This window comes from Salarias fasciatus, chromosome 6 (genome assembly GCF_902148845.1).
Source record: "Salarias fasciatus chromosome 6, fSalaFa1.1, whole genome shotgun sequence".
Taxonomy (NCBI): Eukaryota; Metazoa; Chordata; class Actinopteri; order Blenniiformes; family Blenniidae; genus Salarias; species Salarias fasciatus.
Window position 1 is genome coordinate 18643333 of NC_043750.1, and position 14990 is coordinate 18658322.

Here is a 14990-nt window from a genome sequence, read left to right on the forward strand (position 1 = left end):
CCAGATTAGGAGGGAACAATAACAGTTTTCAATGTAAAATGTGCATCTTGTTAGTCCTTTTTCTCTCCTCTCCTATCTCGGGATGAAGAAAGAAAAGGAGAAGCGTAAGCGGCCATTCAGAAAGTTATCTGTGGGTGTCTTCTCCTCACAAATGCTGGCTTGTTCTGTGGCTGTTTTAATCCTCTCTGTTTTTTCTCTCTGTCGCTGGATTTTGGGGTTTTCTCAGCCGTCCTCAGACATTTCAGCTCGGCGGAGATAAAGTTTTTAAAAAGATGCATGTTTATAAATTTCTCCGAAAGAAGGTTTAGCATATTGTCCAATTACGTTAACAGCTCTCTTTGTGCTCACTCTTTTATGAATAAAACAATATGGGGAAACAAGTATGCTATCAAAAAAAATTTCTTTTGCATTTTCATGCTTAGATTTCTTGTGCAGTTTATCAAGTAAAACATAAATTGCCTCAGTTTCATTTCAAATAAACATTAACAAATTTTAAAGATTTGTTCCGTTGGGATCAGACTCTGGTACCAAACCAGGCTTGTTTCCATCAACAGAATCAGTTTGGTTGGTGCTTTGAATAGATCGTGCCTTACATTGGGGAGCCTGAGAGTCATCCCTGTTTTTGGCATGTTGGCAGGGAGAGCTGCCAAGTCTGAGAGCAGCAGATACCTCTGAATGATGCACTCTCAGGGCCTTGTTTGTTTTCTTAATGGCTGCTAATGTCGGGTATAAAAACACTCCTTTGTGAGCTGTTGGTTCCACACTGCTGCCAATTCAGAGCAGCAACCAGACAGAAATGAACAGAAGACAATAAAAGTAAACGATCTTAGCAGCCGGGTGTGACGCAAACAGCGTTAGTTAAAGAATATATGTTTGAGGTTAGAGATTTAAATATTTTCAAATAAAGTCTCTAGCTACAGCTGAAATTATTTTAAAAAATAAAAATAAAACTATTTTCTTTCTTTCTTTCTTTCTTTCTTTCTTTCTTTCTTTCTTTCTTTCTTTCTTTCTTTCTTTCTTTCTTTCTTTCTTAACAGAAGCCAATCATTACATTTGCAATCACTTTGCAATCATTAAACACAGATGCATCTCAAAAACTTAATGCAATCAGAGCATTATTATCTTTAGTGATTGAATTCAAAGAGTAAAAAAATGCATGATATTTTATGTTTACCACATAAAATAGAATATTTCAAGCTTTGTTGACTCTGTTAATATATGTAAGGAAATACAAAAGAATCAAAATCAGAACGAAATTTTAGTGTCAAGGAAAAAAAAAACCTACACCTGTATGTATGTATGTCTGTGTAAACCACAGTTATCATAATTATGGTTTAAAAAGTGCTTCACTCCTTCGCATGTATGTGTTCTCGGTGCAGAAATAACACACACTGTTCAATTACACTCGTCGAGCATGTGGCTGTGGTTAATAATGATATGTTAGAAACATCAGCCCTACTCATATTTACTCAGATTTATCCAGGAAGCTGTCTGGCAGCGCGGGCTGCCTCGCCGATCTGAGCCATCCTTTTGTTGGCTGCTGCGTGTGGTTGTTGTTGACAGTCCCTCTGTGTTGTGATTCTGCCTCATGTTCTCGGTGTCCGACACGGCGTCCTGCTGTGAAGGTCACGCTGGGGTCAGAGAGGTTATGACTGCATCACCCGCAGCCAGGATGACCACTGATTTTTGACCAGTCACGCCGCTGTAGGTCACATACAGACTGAAGAGGTTCCCTTTTTAATATGCAAAACGTGCGTTTTTATTTGAAAATACCTTTCATAAGTCAGATGTTTTCTCAGTGTGAGAATGTCGTCACTTAGAAAAAGCTCAGATTATTTAAAAGATGCTTCCTCTGAAAAAAAAAAAAAAAACCCTCCTTCAGTTTGGTCTCACTGAAACATTCTCATGAGAACATTTCTCTGTTGGTTCTCATTCAGTCTGAGCACATGCCGTCACTTGAGATGAGGTCTTCGACCCTCTCCGGCTGCCGGCCTCGTCGCCGCTTTAGTTCCTTCTGTTGATTGGTTGCCCGGATCGTGACCTCAGAGGGTGACCTGCGGCGCCCCGAGGTCCCCCCTCGCTGGCCCTACGCTGGCCCCCAGGAGCAGCTAAACACAGGGCAGCGGCCGTCATCCTGCCGGACAAAAGGGGCGAACATACCATGCTCGCCCCTCATGAGTCCAGCCAAGCGCACAGGGAGCACATTAGGACCTCTGGGTTTTATTTACCCCTTTCTTTTTTGTTTTTTTATTCCTGCAAAGAGTCGACTAGGGCGTCAAGTTTGTCAGGTGCCTCTGCTGTGACCGTCTGACCACATCACACACACACACACACACACACACACACCCTTTCAGATTCCCAGAGAGCCTCCTGTTGAATTCTCCTGATTCACGTTGTCGGTTTTCATATCTTCCACACGCCACTGAAGCGTTATGTTGGAGAAAGATTTCTGGCAGGAATGTACCGGCGTCGGTTTCAACTTAAAGGCTTCCTTAGAGAAACCTTCACACGTGAATGCAGCCTCTCAGGCGCAGGCGTGATTGAAGCTGAAAGGACGGCTCCCCTCATTGAGAACTGAGGTCTCAAACCCAACTTGCAGAGGAGAAGAGAGACGTGTTAAATGTGTTGGCTCTCAAAGATATCTGAAGCTCAACACTGATAAAACACTGAAAATGAAAAACCAGCTTACAAAAGTCATTTGCTGTAATTTTAAACTTGTTTACCTTATTTGAATAGACAAATTTTGAAGTTTTTTGCTTTTCGTGGTATAGTTGCTCAGAGTCAATACTGATTGCACCTTTCTTTTTAAATTCTCTAAGAGGTGGCATCTTTTTTAAGAAAACAGTGATAAACAATAGTTGCATGAGAAAAACGAATTTATGAAGTAACATGTTTCATAAATGTGGATTAGTTCAGTGTGCCGGGATCCTCGACTGGATGAATGGATGGATGATGATTATTGTGTTGCTGCTATTGCTTTAATTGATTATATCTACACTGTATCAGTGAATACAGGCAACTTTGTTTCACATTGATTTATATTAATGAAATTAATTCAATCCACCAAATTTAAAAAAAAAAAACAATCTTAGTAAAATGAAATATATCATTTAAATATGTTCTGAAATATTTTAAAGAGCTGATATATCTTTATTTGTTTTTTAATATATTCATCATATTCTTTGAAATATGAATAATTTATTGATGTTGTTAAACTTAATGCCATTAATCTTGAACAAAAAAGGGATTCAACTACAAACAGTGGCGCTCCGTTGGAGACGCCTCGTGGAATTACTCACACGGTGTGATATTCGCCTTGTCTTTTACACAGAACTCCCTCCACAGACACACACGCAGGAACTGGAATGTGTGCTCCTCTTTGTGTAACTACCATGCAAAATCACCTGATTTATCTCCAGCACTTTGCAATGTCACACTGTCTGTGCTCGTGACAAAAGTGCCCCTTGTTGTGGCACACCCGATAACCAAACCCACCCTCGTGAAACATCCAAAACGCGCTCCCTCTCAACCTTTTGTCCCCCCAAAAACAAAGACGTGCACTTTCACTTGGCAAATGATGCCTTAATTGTGCAAGTTAACAAGCTCACCCTTTTTTTTCTCATGAATAACAAAAGTTTGTTTCTTTTTTTTCTTTTTTTTTTTTGTGCATTGTGTCTCCAACAGAGGGTTCCTGGATGCTTGTTGGACTGTTCCCATGCTGCTCGGCGGCTTCATATCTCATTGTGGTCTCGGGAGACCGCGTACGACATGAGAAAAACTTTAAAATAAAACAACAAGAAAAGCACACGGAGCGTTGAAAAGCGAGGGCGTGACTAAAATGATGGTCCACAGTGGGATATTTTGTACAGTATTCATTATGTTTCAATTTATATCGGCAATGTCTTTGACCCTCATGTGCTCTCCCTCCTTAAAACACTGCCTCTTTTATCACTCTATTCATTTTTGGCTGAAATATCTTAGTTCTAAATGGTAGTACTGTTGAATAGAAAATCCAGATGGATTTGCATAATCTGATGGCATTGCTGGCGAGCACACTGAGGGTTGTGCCAAGTGTAACAAGGTGAAGCCCTCATCCCTTGGCAGGGGGCGACGACAGCTATAACAAAATCTTCCTGCAGCAGCTCACCAGCCGCATTTCAGAGCTGAAATCTTTGCCCTGATATCATTTTTATACACATATGTATTATTTTTCTGGAAAACTGCCTTTGGATCATCCGCTTATTTGAGAAAACCGGCACCATCTGATCGCACGGGGTTCATTTTTACACTCTGTGCCATTGTTGTGCTCTCACCAGAATCACTCCAAGACAATCAAAAGGCATTGATAGGGGCTGTTTTTTCACCGAGCAGACCCCATTCAGTGTCTGCCGTCGTCTTACAGTGCCCGTCATTCTTCAGACGTCCCCGGTGCCAAGGCGGTAGGATGGCTGCTCCTCTCTGATGGGAAACTGTTGCTCATATGTTGGGTTGGCTGCCAAGTTTTGGCATTATTGGTGAGGAAGGGGAGGGGGACGAGAGGGGTCGGGGGTTGTACAGAAAGGGGGCCCTTTAAACCCTGTGAGATACTCCTATCTGTTGTGGGAATGATCTTCATCCCCTTTCCCCCTTTTCTCTCTCTCTCTCTCCCCCTCTTTCTCACTTTCTTCTTTCTTTCTTTCTTTCTCGCTCTCTCAGTGTCTCTTCCTCTCTTCCCTCCTCTCCGTCCCCTGCTCCCCTCCCTGCTCTCAGCCTCTCGTCTTTTCATGCTGCAGATCAGACGACCATCCCGAGGTGAGCTGGCAGAGATCCGATGCCACTGGAGCACTTTGATTATGAACCAGGCCTGGCTGGTGGATTTCTCACAGCTTGGTGGCTTCATGACATGCACGCACACACACACACACACACACACACACGCACACACACACACACACACGCACACGCACGCACACGCACACGCACACGCACACGCACACGCACACACACTCACACACTCATTATTCAACCCAAATTGCATAAATTGCGAACATATCTGCTGTCCTTTTCCTTTAATTAAAATTTCTTTTTTTTAATAATTTTCAGAAATATAACTAAAACATTAAAAAGCTATGATCTCAATGTTGTAATGTAAATAAATGTAGTCAGACGGACAGATTGATTTATCGATTGATTGACTGACCCCAGAAAAGGAACAAAAATGTTAGAGCACTATATTTATAGAAATAATAATTAAAAAAGTGAATTAATATTGATTTGAAAATCAAAAAAAAATTGTTATGTAATGGACACAAGTGTATTTTTGGAGAAATGCAGTCAGTTTCAGAGCAACAATTCTGTCCGTTAAAAAAAAAGAAAAAATCGGTCTGTGATGCTTCCCTTTTCCCAGCATTCATAGCAACTGGCATAGAGACACTGTTGAGAAAATTGAAAGGATGTAAGTACATCAAAATGCATAAACTCCTGATTGCATGTGTAAACCGAGAGGATACTATGAAGCATATATTGGTTACTTTGGAAGCTACAATACAGAGATTGCTACATTGTAACATTGTATAGTTTGTAATGTGGTTGATCTTTTGATCTGTTTCATAAAACGTTTTAAAGAATTTGTTACATTTTGAAAATCAGACTGAAGTCATTCAATGGAAAGTACTGTATTTGAGGTCAAATGTAACTATTTTAAGAGCAACTGATCTACAATTTAAAAAAAAATGAAAGAAAGGGAAAAAACACTTGATTGATGCATCTGTTAAAGCCACTGGGAGTCATTTGATTTTAAAACGTGTTGATAGTAATTTGGGCCATAAACAAAAGATCAATGTGGTTGTTTGAGTTGGAGGACTTGTTGCAGCACAGTGACATGCATACAACGGCATTTAAAACAAACAAAAAGGAAATAAAAGAATATTAATCCACAAGGGAGCCAAAACCTTATGGGTTTATTTGTTTATTTATATATGATAATCTAATTGTTAGGAAAAACATTGATTTTTTTTTTTTCATAACCAGTGAACTCATTTAGTGAAGCTTATTTCTGTGCCAGCAATTCAGAAGTCTTCATGAAACATTTTAATTTCTGCAGTCTTATAGTTTTATTTCTGCATTTTCAAAGCACTACAGCATCACAGCTGTATCAGCAGAGGCATCAGATTATCATATACAGTGTGTGTCTTAAAGGGAATTCTAAGTGATAAATGTATATTCCTCAAATGTGTCTGAAAACCAACAGCAACATTGATTTTATCTCTATCAAGATCATGCTGGGGAGTGAAATCGGGCGCTTGGCACAGCATCTCGCTGGAGCGGCCTGACGTGGAGCTACTTTAAATACAGCTGAGGCTCTTTTAGGAGTAAAACCAAAGCATGCAAAATGTGCTTCTCATGGTTCTTCTAATCCAGGGGTGTCACGTGTATGGCCCACAGTCAAAACCTGGCAGAGTGAAGGGTGCACCACGGACCTTCAGATGACCTTGTGTAGCATAAAAGTTATGAGGAAGACATCGATGGCAATTTCTTCCAATTAAAGTAACAGCTGCTTGCATTTTTTTCAAGTGTTTGTAGTAAAGGTACTGAACTCATCACAGCCATTTATTCATGTGGGATCACTGACTGAAGTGAAATGCTGCAGTGTGAGCATGCTATTGTTTTTTTAATCCATATTGTGAGAGGTGGCAGAAATGGCCTGGAAAGTCACATTATAAACAAGCATTGTGACAAAAAAGGCAGAATCAGAATCAAGAGTACAATGAGATTGGAGAGACACAGCTATCATCAGAAATATACAATATGAATATCACAAATGATAAATATCTAAAGAAAATAAGCATTTAAGAAAAACAGTAATGTATTACACTCTAAAAAAAAAAGTGTATTGCACACGTTGGCACTGTTTAAAAATAATTGAGGTCATTCAGAATTCTTTTGTAATATTGAAGAATGTGATTATTTAATAACTTTCTTTATATTTGTTGGACCTACAAGAATCTGAATCAGAAAAGTTCTATTTTCATAGCAAAGATGATATAAAAAAGAGAAGAAAAAAGAAATTGTGCTCATAGGACTGTTTTGGTTGTGAAAGTTTGTGTGTGGCTTAATTGGTCAACAGTTATTTGTAATTTATTCTGAGATTAAATGTCTTTAGTCTCTTCACAGTTCATTTTCCCATGAAATCATAACTTTTTCTTTTTATGAACAGGCCGATATCAGTCTGATCAAAGTCATACCGTCACATCTGAGTGGGGTTGTATTTTTCTTTGACGTTTCAGTGATGAATAATTTCTTGAAAGAGGTGATTGTTAATGTTCAGCATGTGATATTAATGCAAAAGATAAACATTCTTCAACTGGAGCCCTGGCACTGTGGCTCATTTTACATGACAATAAATGTTTTGAAGACTGTTTTTTATTCCTGCTCAATTTATTATTATTCATGTGATGTGCTGTGGTTAAATCTTTCTCATCTGATTGAACATGGCTCTTTTTTCCTGTTTGGAGTCAGGATTTAAACCAATATTGAGGCTGCAGGGATCCAAGTATTCCCTCAAAAGCCTTTCCTCTTTTATCGCATTGTCACTTTTCCATCTGTGGCCACACTGTCTTTCAGTTCTTTCATTTGCTCTCTTGTTGCTCGTCTTTTTTTGGTCAGGCGCCGGTTAATGTGGGTTTATCCAGCCATCCAGGCGATTAATGTGGGCTTATCCGTCCATCCATCCATCCTCCACACATCCATGATACTCGCATTTTCTTTATCTGTCAGCATGTATATGAGGGCATCTCTTATTCCTATAATGCAATGTCCAGACAGGCCTGAAATAACAGAGTGATGTGTGGAATCGTTTCAGTTTCAGCTAAAAGAGAGGGGAAAAGGGTGGAGAGTGTTTTCTTGCTTTTCTTCTCACAGAGAAACTTTGATTTCATGGTGTTGATTATTTTTCTTCGTAATCACTCAAGGATGAAGCACAAGGACCCGCAGATTGTTCTCCTTTCAGATGCACTACAAAGGAGCTCCTTGGGTTAAAAACAACATAGTTTCTCCTTCCCGTCTTTCTGAACCAATTCTTCTTTTTTACAATTCAGCATACTGAAATAAAGACATATAGGGCCTGGAACTTTATTTCATTTATTTGGAGGCCGTGGTCTTGATATAAGCTCCCCAAAAAACAATCCCATTCAATCCAAATCAGATCTCTGTCTCAGAGGCATGAGACTTCTTTCCAAATGTGACGAAATCCTATTGATGATGCTTCACAAACGGGACAAATAAGCTTGAAAGTAAATATGTTTGAACACAGATTTTGTAGATTTTGTTGAAATGTTGTGCTGCTTCTCTACTGTTGAAATGAGTCCATCTCTGACCTCATTTGGTTTTCTTTCTTGCAACGCACCTCTTTTTAATTCTGATGAAGAGTGAGCTTGATTTTCCTAAATATATGGAAATAAAAAACTTGGCTAAAGTTTGGAAAGTAAGTTTTATCCTTTTTTAAAATCAACCACTGCAACTTTTAACACAAAGCATGTTGCGATTACTTTTGGAAAACTTCTACCAACTTAAACCAGGATGCCACAATTGAGTCTGAAGGAAGGGGGATTGTTTGGTTTTGTTAAGTGCAGACTTGGTTAAGTCTGCTCTGGGCGGGTGGGCCAGCAGGCTCATGTCTGCCCCCTGTAAGAGTTTTGCCCATTAAACTCACAGATCAGCCTTTAAACAGCTTTTTTCAATTAAACAAAAAAGGTTAGTGTATTTGCACTCCCTGCTTTCTACAGGTCATTCACTTTACATTAAAAATTAGGAATTTCAAACTTTGCTTGTGTAAAGTTATAAACATCATCAAAAATAAATGTATAACTGGTGTTTTTCAATATTTCTTCTTAAAAATAATATGATGGAAATCCGACTCAGTCAAAACATTGTTTTATTATTTTTTATATATATTCTTGTGATATTAGTAATATTACTTATTGTAGTAGTAGTAGTAGTATTAGTAGTAATCACTCTTGTTTGTATCGTTTCCTTCCAAGTTAAAAAGTCTGTAAAACCTTTGCTTGCTTACATTTTTAAGACTACAGAAAGTATCCCCAACCTGTTAGATTACCGCTCATAAAAACACTTGCAAATGATGACAAAACTGATTAAATCTGGTTAGAAATACAGTTTTTATTCACAACATGTACATGATCTAATTGTATAAATTAAAAAAAAAGACACAAAAAAACACTGACAGAAGGCGAACGTCTTTACATGGCGTGTTGCGCACTGTGCAAACTGAACGTGTTTGCGTGCGTGTGCCCGATGAAGTTGAAATAGTGGTGATCGAGTCCCTGCACAGGCGACAAGTATCCACTGTGCTGCTGCGTGTGCGCAGAGAGCGGCACCGACGGGTAGGTGATGCCCGGGCTGCGCGCCGCGCTGTGCCATGAGAAGTGTCCCGGCGGGCTCTGCTGGTACAGCGAGTCGGACGGGCTGTGGCTTTGGTGCTCCGGGGAGGAGTGCAGCTGGCTGAGGTAGTCCGATGGCTCTGGCATGGAGCCGACAGAGCCGAACACGGGCTCGGTGACCACACGGGATTTGGACTGTAAGAAGGCGAGGATCCGCGCGTACTTGATGTCTTTGGTTTCAGCTCTGTCCTCCGTGGTGAGGTAGTGCACCAAGTTCTTCATACACTCGTGGTATCCGTAGTGGAAGTAGTTGGCGAATTCAGCGAGTAGTTCACCTGATGTGAAAGAAAGTGGCATTTATAATCGCGTAAAAGCAAATATGACGTAGAGCACGGTCTGCGATTCTCGTGCGTAAAGTTGGAATTGCGGTAAAATGGTACTCTGAGGCTGGCCTGAATCACAACTAAAACGATCAACACATGAAAAACATTTAACTTCGCAGGCAGCATCATGGTGATGTAATGCGTAAAGTGTCCGAACTGTGTGAAGAGTTTTCTGACCTTTTTCTCTCCCACGGGGGAAATCAGCTGAGTGGAGCGCTCGCAGGTACTGAACAGTCATCTCCAAAATTTCGGCCTTCTCCAGTTTTCCAGAGTTCTACCAAAACACACACAAAAAAAGAAAAAAAGGATCCAACATCAAAAAATGTTGCATATAAATTACAATTCACATCACAAATATTGTCTAGTGTTTTTTATATGACTTAGTAAATCGCCTATTTTTTAAGTAAATATTAGTAACATAAACTAGAAATTTACATCTTTACAATACCTGTTTTGCAAGTGCCATTGGTACTGTTTTTCCCAACTCGTTTAAGCAGCGATTGATGCGGTCCCGTCTTCTTTTCTCAATGACTTTGTGAGAAATCGGAGTTCTCTGTGAAACCAGAAAAAATGTTTGGTTGAGGACGTGAACATGCTTAGACTCATAGTAACAGCAAATAAAAATAAAAACAACCGGCATTCTATGAAACGATGAATCAACTGCAAACAGTTGATTCCAGTCGCGCAACTTTTGCGCGCGGCGCGCCATGCATGCTCCAGAGCGCGCAGCAGACGTCAGCGCTTGGTTTACTCAATATCGACCTAATGCCACTTTGGAAGTTGATGATGTAGTGCTCGGCGTTGCTACCATAACACAAAAAGTTTGTGATGTAAAGTGTTCTAATCAGAATTTGCGTAAATTGCAAGTTCCTTCTTTTATCGATGGTGCGCCACAGTCATCCTGTAACGCGCGCAACAGGCTGGAGCACCACAGATTTAGATCCCGACAGCTCAAAAATAACTCCATAAAGTATCAGTTCAACAGTGGTAGATGAAAATACTAAGTCACTAAATTCCAAAATATGAATCAAGTCACTTCAAAGAGCATTGATCCCAAAATATTTAAGTCCTCAAAATGCAGTGCGCACACGGAGTGCATACCTTCCTGTCTTTCATTTTTGATGCCATCGATGGGTTCCTCGCAAACGTCTTAAAAATGGATTCAGTTAGAAGTTGGACGGATGTGTTGATCTGGTCAGAGATGAAGCAGACTGAGGTCTGAGGGGAAAGCTGGTCTTTATAAAGGCACCGACCAAGAGACTCTGGCATTCATGGCGTAAATTATTCCATGGGATTAGAACCATGCGTTGGGTAAATGTGTGCATTTAGGATCAGTTAAAGAAATAGTAAAAAATCCAAAGCCATGGGCTAGCAGGGGGGCAAACCTGCTTTGTTAATCCACGTGGCTGTTCAAAGGACACGTGATTACTTTTGGAATATTATTTGCATAGTAACAACCCAGGCGGGAAATAAGAACTGAGCGTTAGGCTCGCCTGATCCGGCGGGGCGCACTGTGCGCACTGAAAACAAAGCCGGCGTAAAAAGAACCCCTTTTTCTTCCAGCTCGCGTTTCTCACACGATCGCCTGTTTACAAATCCCAGCAAGCGATCTTAACTCTCATCCAAGCCCGGTCCGAGTTTTAAGGCCTGTCCAGTGTCATTAGAGTAATTAAGTAAGCCTTTAATAGGCTGTTCCGCCAAGTTCAGGGGAGATCTTTTGGAGACGGAGTCCCCCCGTTTGTTCTCGGCGTTTCTCACACGACTTGGTGACACGTCCATCTTTTATGAGAGATGGCAAGCTTTTTGTTTACATTCTTTATTTTGTTGGACTCCTCGGCAGGTGTGTGATTAGCCCTGGCACACGAGCGTCGTCTGCGTCAAGGCCAGCGTCTCCAGCAGCCTCTGGCACACGAGGGTTACCCACCACTGGAGACTCTTTGGAGAGGCTCAATTTGTATCCTATTATCCTATAAGAAAATGTCTATTCACTCGAATGAATAGTTTCATTGGCCTAAATTTTAATAATGCTGTGAAAGAAAGGGAGAAATAAAGAAGAATGCAGCTGGTGTGAACGCACATTATTCCCCGTCACCTGCAAGATGGGTAGCCTGGAGACCCCTATTCATTTGCCTAATTTCGGTCAACTTAACAAACTTTGGGAGAAATTATACTGCCATTGTTATGAAGGGTGAAGCTTTCTGATCGAATTAACAGCATGTTTTGATCCGGTAAATGTCATTAGAAAGAAAGAAACAATCGCGTTTAAAGGGGCCTGGGTAATGCGCCAAGTGGAGACGCCAAAGCGCAAACAGCACAAAGGGTGCTAGTAAATGCCACAGGGGACTTTTGTACCCTCACATTGCTCAAGTTTTTCCCCCCAAACAAAGGGCATTATTTTATACTTGAATACATTTCGTACAACAATTGGCTGTTTTCTTCAAACATATTTTCACAGCAAGGTTAACAACAGGTTTATTGTGTGCGCTCCTTCTCACAGATTCACACTGCTCTCATGCGCCACAACACTTTGCACCGATTCTTTTCTTTTCTTTTTGCCACTGAGAACGTTTTAATCTCAAAACTTTCACTGTGCTCGGGTGTATTTGATCCTGTGAGCGATGTCGAAGCATTAAAAGCAGCGGAGATTGAGAAAGAAAAGCTCACAAGACATCTGAAGCTTTTTGGAGAGTTTTCAGAGCACCATGGAGAGAAAGGCGCGAGCGAGCGGACGGGGGCATAAAATCCAATTACTTGAGTGTGGAGTTTTAAAAACTTTTGCATGTGTTCTTTCTTTGAAATATCGAGGGACCATAGTGTTGTAGTTTTTTTTTTTTTTAAACCTGAATTACACAGTGGAAGTTTTTGCTGACAACGTAACGCCAAATGTGCGCAAAACGAAGCCAATGAGTCAGGATGTTTGTGCACAATAGTTATTTAACTGCGCGATATGGGGAAAAAAATGCTCAAATCATCTTTGGAAAATGATCTGACATCCATCTGATTCCACAAATAAACACTGTAATGCATCACGGGACACTCCTCGTTAAAATATCTATCAAATCACTTTTTGGGTACATTTACCGCACAATGACTGCACAACTTTTACAGCCTCGATGACATTATTGTAATAATTTGGATGTACATTTTAGGTAGTTATAAAGATATCTTCATCAATAAAGTTCAAAACTTAGGGAGATAGCTAATGTTCTCAGTATTATCCAAAATATCCATAAGCCGTGTGCACAGGCGCATGGCTTTAACTCCCAGTATATCTGAAGAGTTTTAAAACTTGACGTTTCATGAATTACTTTTATGAAGGAATGATGAATTACTGGTGGCCATACTAACAAAAAAAATGAATATTACTGAAATCAATGTAATATTTATAACTGGATGTCAAAATGCTGAATAAAAATCAAACGAATAAAACTGCATTGCTTTGCATGCCATTTATGGGTGTTGAAGCTGAATATAGGTGAGCAAGGTGCAGCACAAATGTAAATATTCCTGGCAACGCAATGGAATTAAAACAACTCCCTCATATTGACTGTAATGACCTGTAAATACACCTTATGTACAGAAAATATATGACCGAATGAAAGATATAACTTTAATGAACAATAAGCTCTGTAACAATACGATGTTACATTCTTGGCGTACAAAGGTGGAAAATTCCAAAAGAAAAAAAAAAAAAAAAAACAACAACAACAAACAAACATCAATAAATTAGGTGGTTAAACCACTCCAGTCTGTTTTGTACATGAAAACATTCAAATACTATCCATGATATTCAAGACTTTCATGCTGCACAGACTCTCACTGTTCTCAGAAAATCAATATTGTGTCCTAAAACTAACATTGTGCAAATATTTGCATAATTTGCAATTCCATTCTTCCAACTTGTTTGAATCATTCCGATGCACTTTCTTTTTATTTTTTTGTCATGGGCAGCAATTAACAGTGTTACAACTGGTGAACATGCTTAATTGAAATATTCAGTAGCACCTTTTTAAAAAACAGCACAAGTTTGTTACAGAAAACATAAACAAGTTGCTGAAAACGCGCCGCAGCAGCAGCGGAGGGCTGCGTGTTGTCAGGCGCTGCGCCCTGACCCGTGGTGACCTCTGAGGGTCCCCGGCACAATCCTTTGGCTTGGTGCGCCCCCCTCAGCCGGAACTGCAGCAGTTCACACGGGTCCCACTGAGGGGACAATCCACGACGGTGATTATTTGTGTGCAATAAGTTTAAAATAAATCATTGCAAATGATTCAACACATGCATGGATTATTGCTGAGGGATGAAGATCAAATAGTTCTGTTATACGAACAGATGCCGTCACTTTTTGAACTAGAAAGTCGGTTTTTAAAGATTAAACTATCTTCTTTCGTTGTACAAGTACGCCCTCTTGTGGCATATTTTGAAAGAGAGACGTCTTCACTTGTTTGTTCACCATTGAGATTTGTTCTGAATACCTTTACGCATTTTATTTTTTAATCCCCTACAGTGTTTTCATGACACATATATTTTTGTCATTTGTTACAGTTTAAGTATTGGTGTATTTGTTGTCTTGTCAGCGTGGATGAACCTTTAGATGTACAATCAGTTTTAGTGTATTGGTGTTTGTACAACAATTACTGTAAGTTATTTTAACAAGTGATATCTTTAACCAGCTGCCCCCGAGTTGTTTTACATGAATAAAAATCCATTTCATCATAACTTTGATATGAAAAAAAAAATCAGCGTCAACTCTGATGAAAATGTTGTTTCTACATTTTTTTTTTTTTCTTTTTTAACAGTTTTTAGCTTTGGTAAATATAGCGTGAAAACAAAGAAGAATTTTGATTTCCAGGACTTCACCTTAATGCACAGACTTTTTCCCCTTCAAGTTATATGTGAACCTGTCCAGGGCTAGCTGGGATTGACTCAGGCACCCCACAACACTGAACATGTTGAGATAGAAACGAATAGAATAGATGGATGGGTGGATGGATGGATGCAGGCAGTTATCTATAAACTCAACAAATCACAGTGCCTCGCTCTGAGGAATGAATTTCTGTTTTGTTGGAGAACTATGATTACATTTTACCATTTTTAAAATGCATCATCTTGATGCATGCCATTTAGTACCTGAACCAGCAATGCAGCATAACAGCACGACAGTGCCTCCAACATGTTTGATCATCTGAAATTTTGTCTTTTTGATGCTATGAGATTTTTCATGAATTGATTTAAT

At 39.8% G+C, this 14990-nt stretch overlaps 1 protein-coding gene across 1 annotated transcript; it reads right to left on the minus strand.

The window, feature by feature from the left end:
* Nucleotides 1–9174: 9174 nt before the first annotated feature.
* LOC115390059 (hairy and enhancer of split-related protein helt-like) lies at nt 9175–10977 on the minus strand. The gene is made up of 4 exons (XM_030093720.1): nt 10859–10977; nt 10206–10310; nt 9935–10031; nt 9175–9709 (listed from the first exon to the last, which is right to left on the minus strand). Exons 1-4 carry the CDS (start codon nt 10883–10885, stop codon nt 9234–9236), a joined length of 705 nt encoding a protein of 234 aa, XP_029949580.1. The 5' UTR covers nt 10886–10977; the 3' UTR covers nt 9175–9233.
* Between the last annotated feature and the right edge of the window lie 4013 nt (nt 10978–14990).